The sequence below is a fragment of the Nestor notabilis genome, unplaced genomic scaffold, assembly GCF_000696875.1.
Source record: "Nestor notabilis isolate BGI_N333 unplaced genomic scaffold, ASM69687v1 scaffold10142, whole genome shotgun sequence".
NCBI classification, from domain to species: domain Eukaryota; kingdom Metazoa; phylum Chordata; class Aves; order Psittaciformes; family Psittacidae; genus Nestor; species Nestor notabilis.
In genome coordinates this window covers 20653-29040 of record NW_009918829.1, presented here as the reverse complement: position 1 = coordinate 29040, position 8388 = coordinate 20653, and the positions used below count along the sequence as shown (strand labels likewise).

At 37.6% G+C, this 8388-nt stretch overlaps 1 protein-coding gene across 1 annotated transcript in view; it reads right to left on the bottom strand.

Moving 5' to 3' along the window:
• Positions 1-8148, bottom strand: part of RGS21 (regulator of G-protein signaling 21) — a 12550-nt gene extending 4402 nt beyond the window's left edge. Inside the window, exons 1-4 of the mRNA XM_010009928.1 lie at positions 8123-8148; positions 2540-2601; positions 1131-1297; positions 39-178 (exon numbers count right to left, since the gene is read on the bottom strand). Coding sequence (XP_010008230.1) covers positions 39-178; positions 1131-1297; positions 2540-2601; positions 8123-8148 — 395 coding nt within the window. The remainder of the gene's footprint in view (positions 1-38; positions 179-1130; positions 1298-2539; positions 2602-8122) is intronic.
• Between the last annotated feature and the right edge of the window lie 240 nt (positions 8149-8388).

Sequence of the window (8388 nt, the reverse complement as noted above, 5' to 3'; positions counted from 1 at the left end):
GATTTCCATTCTGTTGCTTCTTTACCAGTTCCTTGTACACTTCTGACCTTAGAAACCTGGGAAAAGAGTCCTTTGCCATGAGACTATAGACTAACCTCTGAGCATCATCAAAGCAACTGAGAGTGGGCTCGGAGATATTCTGAGAGATGTGGATTTTAGTTTGGAAGTCAATATTAATCTGTAGGAAGAAAGGAAGCATGAAACCAATGTCAGTTTGGTTGGAAAGCTGAGGTCTGTTCTTGTGCAGGAAACACTCTGCATTTGAATTTCCCCCCAGATAACCTGACTGATGCAAATAAGCAGGAAGGTCATCCCTTAACTTTCTACCATATTGAATTCTTAATTTTATTTAGCTTTTAAAAAGATGGCATCACTGCTAAAAAGAAGGGAAAAAGCTTCCTTCTGATTATCTCATCTTTTGCCAAGGCAAATCCTTTGAAGTACTGATTACCAAAGAGTAATTTAGTGATGAAGGTACTCAGCATCAGTTTAGGTTGGCCTTACGTATTTTGTAAGAATTTTTTATTAAAAAATGGATTTCAATCATATGTAAGACATGGGGACACTCAAAGCACACTTACTGACAGAGGCAAAAACATGAGTATAATAGTTTGTTAGGGAGTAGAACGTGAACAATAATTAATTAGCAATTTCTTCATTCGTGGTAAGCATTTTTTAGGTAATGATAAAAATGAATGCTGTGATGGAAATTTTTTGCAAGTTTGCATTTTAATTTTTATCATGTCAGATTACCTGTACAAAGAACAAACACAATCATTAACATTCCAATACACTGGTACCTAAAATATGGAGGAAATGGTGCTTACTGCATTATTAAAATGGTTAGAGAAAACAAATTATATTGAATATATATTTCATTAAATCTTAAGGTGGAAATTTCAGAAGTTGAGATAAACCCATGCCGTCTGTGAAGAATGTGTATACCATATAAAGTCTTATTTTGCTTTACAGAGTCCCATGCAGTGTTTTCTACCTGGTAAATAATTGACATGAAAATGCAAATACAGCCACATTGAATTGTATTATCTGTCATTCCTGGAAGTTTGCATCTGAACTTTCCAATTGATTCCCACCCTCAGTACCCAAAGTACACACAGAAAACTATTTACCTCCTTTGGAGCATCAGCTTGTATAAAGTCAGAATAAATCTTTTGGGCTTTTGAGGCGATCTTAGCAGAGGACTTAGTTTTCTTGAAGTCCTCACAGGCCAGCCAGAACTCCACATTCTCCTCACTGAACTCTGACTTTAAAAATGTCCTAAAAGCTGCCAAGCCATCTGGAGAAAAAATGCATGACATGATGGGTAGAGGAAAACTGAAAGATCAATGCAAATCATATGTATGTATATACATGTGTGTGTATATATATGTGCATTATACATAGTGTAACTTCTGTGTATGACATTGTTTGGCATATCAGCCAGCAATTAGTCATAAGAGGCTGTTGTGGGAGAAGTAAATAGGAGATGAAACTATAGCGATGATAAATTGACTAAAAATTCTTTCGGAGAGTTACCAACTGAGGAAAGCTCCCAATACCTCCCTGCTGCGGTCTGGTCTCTGTGGCACTGATACACTATTTAAAACGGGATCCTGGACATTTCGGTCTTCAAGAGGCTTTTTACTGACTAAGAAATCAGTGATTTGAGGCTCACTTCTGCTCTAAGAAGCAATCAGAAAACTAAGTCATATTGCAGTAGTGTGCTCCTCAGAGCTGAGGTTATCCTGCCTAAATAGCCCTTCCATCCTCTTCTAAATAATGACTTGGACGAAGATATGGACTTTGTTATTTCTTTATTCAGCATTTTTTACACTTTTAAGAGAAAAAAATGAAACAAAGACAGGTTTGTTTGGACGAAATTGGTTTAAACTTAATCCAAATTACAAGCTTTTAGAGAAGAAAGCTGACAGCACCCAAATTAAGTTAATACTGTTCAGATACAGTGTGAATGCACCCCAGGGGCCAGGCTACGAAGTTACTGTAGAAAATGGGGCAGGGGCAAGAAAATTTTAAAGTTACATGTGGTTTGAGGTTTCAGGTCGATAGGAATGGGATCTAGTAGAGAAGTGACTTTGGATAAATTGGAATTTATCACTTTTTGTTTGATTGAAATCCAGTGCACAGCATATATATTTCATTGTAACAGGAATACCTAATAAAAGGTTTTGGGTTTGGTTTGGTGGGTTTTAGGGCTTTTTTAATTAAAAAACAAAAAAAAAAAAGAGAGAAAGAGAAGCATTGCATGAGGAGTTTAACAAGTTACCTTAAACCGAAACTCTTTCAGAGCACTTCTGCCTTCTTAAATGTCCCTTAAGCACTGACCAGAGGTATATTGTGGTTGCAGCTTGGAGAAACATGCCCCCTCTGCCTTTCAGCATGGCAGCTTGCATGCCCCTAGAGCACTGGTGTGGTTCGAAGCACATGGAGAGCCCAAATGGAAAGCAGTGTGAAAACCTGATGGTAATGTTTGTGAACTGGGTTTATGAATGTTTTAAAAAAAGTATTTTTCACTTCTTACCTTTATTAGCTAGTATTGTATCCACAGACTCAGACCAGGCCATGGTTTCCCCAGCGTTTGACCTGTGAAAACAACATCTATCCTTGAAAATAACATTGGGATCTTTTGCCTGCACAGTCTGCGGCAGCTAATCTATTATTTGGCTATCTCTTTGAGGGAGCAGAGTGAATAATTCCTGTTACCCTATGCAATGAATAATAGAAATCAACAAAAAGTGGAACATATTTTTTTTAGAGTGTAGAGAGTCATACAGACTCATAAAATGCGTTATTTGACACTGGCAACTTGATTATTCATCCAGGAGGTAGTAATAATGCTTACAATTTAAAAACAAAATAAAACAAACAAACAAAACCCACAAAAAAACCCAACCAAACAAACAAAAAAAACCCCAAAACACCAGGAATAAATCTTTTTGGTTGTCTAGCTCATATTTTTCATGTGACTTAAAACAAGACACATATGTACTTCTTCAATGAACTTTGGTTCAGTGGTTTGTAACTGAATTTTTTTAATAGGGTTTTTTTAAAGAAAATTTTTCTTGCAAATGTCCTCAGCCAAGATTTTTGAGCTAGAAACTTCAGGTGTTAATCAGTTCTTCTTGTAACCTCTAATAACAGGTAATAGAAAATGAAGAATTTCAATGAGCTGATACCCTGTTATCTACTTAGAACAGAGTTAGTAGATTTTATTTTATTTTAGTAAAATTAATGAATATTTATTCTTCTCAATATAGAAGTTTAAATAGAAAGAAGGCATTTTGCACTTGTAAAAGATCTTCAAATAAAACAAGCAGTTCAAAGTGCAAGGCCAGAGCAGTGTAAGTAATTTGTTATTTTTTCCCCCCTCTTTTTAGATGCAGGTTTATGTATAAGGATACAAGGAGGCATGGCAACTCTAGAATATCCGCAAGAATACCTGGAGAGGTAGGTAATAAATAGTATCTCATGTTGCTCTTGTTGAAACTATTCCATTTTATACAAACAGTAGAGATGTATTTGTCAAAGAGAGAGAAAAACTTTCTAATCCTCCGGTTATGTATCTTACATAGGTTATGGTAGGTAGGGAGATTTGAAATTGAATTTACATTCTATGTGAATTTAATAGTTACTTGACATCTTGACAGCTCTGGAATGATTTGTGTGCATCTTCTCTTTCATTGGGTGGTAAAAAAAAGGAAAATGGAAAATCTGGAAACGTTTTGTTTTGTTTGAGTGCAAAATCAAAACAAATTCCAGGACTTCTGATTGAAACAGAAATCTTATTTTTTGACTAGACCTTGTTTCCGTTTGAAAAACCTCACAACTTAATTTTCATGCAGATTGTTCATTCCGTACTGAAAGGTTCTTCTTAGTTGGTCTTCCTGGTTTCAGACATGCAAACTCATGCGATGTTATTCTTTTCTACCTCATGCCTAGGTCTTGTTTGTATGAATACATTAGCAATGAAAGGACAGCTAAGGAGAATTTCCATCCTTTATTGGATGCAGCGGGAAACATAGTAACCAAGGATGAGGTAAGGCTGAGGTGGTTAATGCCTTCTTTGACTCAGACTGTAATGATAAGACCAGTTGTTCTCCAGGTACCCAGCCCCCTAAGCTGGAAGACAGGGACAGGGAACAGAATGAAGCTCCCATAATCCTAGGGCAAATGGTCAGTGACCACCACTCGGACATACACAAGTCTATGGAGCCCAATGGGATCCACCCAAGGGTACTGAGGTGTCTGTGGAAGTACTCACTGAGCTACTTTCAATCATTTATCAGCAGCTCTGGTTAACTGGAGAGGTCCCAGTTGACTGGACATTAGCAAATGTGGCGCCCATGTACAAGAAGGGCTGGAAGGAGTATCCAGGGAACTACAGGCCTGTCAGTCTGACCAGGGAAGGTTATGGAGCAGATCATCATGTGGCATGTACAGGACAACCAGGTGATCAGGCCCAGTCAGCATGGGTTTATGAAAGGCAGATCTTGCTTGACTGACCTGATCTCCTTCTATGACAAGGTGTCCTGGTTAGTGGATGAGGGAATGGCTGTGCATGTTGTCTACCTAGACTTTAGTAAAGGCTTTAACACTGTCTCCCACAGCATTCTCCTTGGGAAACTGGCTGCTCGCAGCTTGGATGTGGGTACTCTGCTGAGTAAAAAATTGCCTGGATGGCCAGGTCCAAAGAGTGGTGATGAATGGAGCTCAATCCAGTTGGCAGCCAGTCACAAGTGGTGTTCCCCAGGGCTCAGTATTGGGGCCATTTCTGTTTAATATATTTCTCAATGATCTGGATAAGGAGATCGAGCACATCCTCAATAAGTTTACAGATGACACCAAGTTAGGCAGGAGTGTTGATATGCTTGAATGTAGCAAGGCTCTACAGAACAATCTGGACAGGCTGGATCAATGGACTAAGGCCAATTGGATGAGGCTGAACAAAGCAAAGTGCCTCATCCTGCACTTGGGTCGCAACAACCCCATGCAACATCCCAGGCTTGGGGAAGAGTGGCTGGTAAAGGACCTGTGGGTGCTGATTGACAGCTGCTGAACATAAGCCAGCTTGTGCCCAGGTAGCCAAGAAGGCCAAGGGCATCCTTGGCCTTATATTAGAAATAGTGTGGCCAGCAGGAGTGCAGAGTGATGATCCCCCTGTACTCAGCACTGGTGAGGCCACATCTCGAATCCTGTTTTTGTCAGTCTTCTAAGGTAAAAAAGAAAAACCCAAGCACCACATACCACGTTTTGACCTTAGCAATGTCAAGGAGTTATTCCTTATCCACACCTTTTGTGAATCTGTAAAGAAGTTACAAGCCAAACTATTTGATGAACTTCACATGGGACAAAAAATAGTGAATCTGGTTAATAGTGCTTCAGAAAGTTGAAATAAGATGGGAACAGATATAGAAAGGTGTGTTACTGTGATGATCAGGAGAACTGAACTGTCTTACAGGAGTAGTATAAATGACTTGAGCTTGCCTGTAAAATGAAAGCAATGAGGAGCTATGATTACTCTCTGTCAATGCACAGAGCTAACCTGGAGAGAAAAAAGAATTACTTTAGCTTAAGGATCATATTGGCAAAAGAAAAAATGTATATAAACAGCTAGTGAATAAATTTAGACTAAAAATCAAGAAGGCTTCAGAAAAAGTGTTTTTAAGCCTCCCAGTAGAATTTTTGGCCTCTCCTCTGTACTTCAAAGATAGAGCTTCATATATTTATGAAATAAATTATTTTAAATTATTACCTTTGATAATAAGAAACTAGAAATGATGACCCAAGGTACCCCTTTCACTCTTACAAAATACTAAAAAAGATTCCTGGCAGCAAAATACAAATCCTTTCTGCAATTTCTTACCTTTGCACCTTTTACCTCCTTCTGAAAGTCATAACAGGAGAAAAATATGAACTATCATCCTGATTCTCTGTAGTGCTTATCTTCCTTAATCAGTTATTTTCTCTTATTTCCACTGAGTATGTACGGCAGACTGTAACACTGCCAGTCAGGACCAGAAGCTTTCCATGCATTGTGCTATTAAGACTAATTTCAGAATCTTAAAGGTGGAGAGAAAACCCTCAACATCTGCATGTAACTTAAACCCTTTGTGACTGATTCAGTCTTACATTTGAGCTTTGGTAAAAAGGAAAAACATGTTATATAATCCAAGCAATATTTATTTGTAGAGTTTCTGGCCTGGTAGATGGTAAATAGCTACAACTTGAATTTTCTTACAGTGAGGTTGTCTCTTTCTCAGTTAATGTTGATGTAGTAATTTTTTCCCCTAATGTTATGTTTTGTGATTGCTGGTCGACCTTTCTCATGTAGCAACCAGGAGATTCTTCTGCAAACCCATGCAGACATTTGCATGTATTACTACGTCTTGTTATTTGCAAAAACACAAAAAGGGACTTCGCTTTTCAGTGCCCTAGGTTCTCACTGAAAAGTGGCCAAGACTTAGGAGCAGTTCAAAATAGGTGTTGAATTTTAGCCAAGAGACCAAATTCTAGATAAAGGTCTGATGCAAGTTTCCTCCAGATTCCTTGGTGTAATGCCAGTAAAGTCAACGCAGCTATAAGCACAGAGATGACAAAGTTATGAGCAACACATCATTCTTGGATGGTTCCATTCATTTCCTGATGCTTACCCTGCGTCTAGTCCCAATGATTATAATATCCACTCACCTTAGAACTATGGTTATAAATTGACTTATTTTAAATTTTTGAAAAAGTGACAACATTCTTGTTATACAAGAGTCCCATTAACTTCTGTGAGACTATTTATGAGAGGGATGGCTGCAGAATCTGATCCTACTCTATCTATAATCACCTGATTATATATTTAAAAAAAAAAAAAGTTCCAACCAGTACAACTGATGTATTTATATATATATATATTTCTAATTGCCTGATATCTGAATGAAACAGACATAAGCATCTCTTGAAGATTTCCAGTGCTGACAGATACTTTTAAGTCAGGTCTGTAGTCACAAAAAGATGTTAAAAACCATGAGTGTTCTGAGTAGCACACAGAATAACTAAATGATGCAATCTAATTGCTCTTGCAATTTATGGGGTATTGATCACAATTCACAAAACCACAAAGAAGCTATGAGGGATTTTCACCATTGTGTAACATGCTGTTCAGTGACTGTTTAGTGTACGTAAGCCAATTGTATTCCAGGTACACAGCAGGTAATAGGGTTGTTATTATTAACTTAATATAAATACCACAAGTTCACTAACCAAAGCCAGGCATCTCTTCCCATAAAAAGTAGATGGTAGTATTGTCATATACTTCCCATGCTTGAAATTTATTAGAGTTTCTTTCCAGAAATTATTATTTTACTGAAATTTCATAAGGAGCAAAAGTCATCTTAGTATTGAAACAAATGTATCAGCTGCTTGTGCAAATGTATTAGCTGTCCGTAACAAACAGTATCAAACAAATAAAAAGAAATATGAATATGTACATGCAGAATTATTCGTAAACTTTCTGGAAATCTGGATCCAGCTGACAGTGCTGATGTCTGCAGCCTCAGTTCACTGATAACTCAGACTGGACTTGCAAACTAGCTTAGACCCTTATCTGCTCAGCTAATTTCAGTGTATTTTAAAAAATTTATCTATAAGGCCTCTGACTTAACATTTCTGTAACTCTGAGGACTGTGCTATGGATTTTTGTTTCAATCCTCCTGTCTTTGACAGGCCATAGGTGAGTTAGAACTGTAGGTAATGGAATGTGGATCTGTTGATTGAACGTTTCTTCCTTTGCCAATATTACTTGCTAAGGACTAGCGATCTATTAAATACTTGCATCTCCTCAACTTTTAAACTTACTGCTTGGCTTTTTACTGATACTCATCTTTTATTCTTTAGCTATTTTCAGGCATTAGTTTCACTGAGTTACCTTCATGTATGAAAAGATATTGGCTGTTTAGAAGAATAAGGCATGACTTTTTTTGTTCCTCTAATCCCCATTAGTGTTAGATATTAATGTCAATAGACAGTATAAAATGCTTTATTTTCAAACTTTTGGTGTATTAACCTAAGAAATCACTTTCATTTATATATGTTCCTAAAACGATTGCCTTGTACTCACCTGATTGCAATGTGAGAAAACGTCATGCTCTCCAATAGCTGATCTGGTGTGCTAGTGTTTCCCCTGGATCACGTTCAGTATATTAAACCCTTCAGCACTTGGCCTCTGTTAAATCCATTCCACACCCAGGTTTGCTTGGATAATGTTTTTTGTATAGTGTAAGCTCAGCAGAAAAAAAGTTAACGTTCTGCTGGTCCAAGCAATTCAGGCACACAGAGACTTGGGTGTATTTCTTATGCTGGGAGAAGCCAAGATGATCTGAGCAC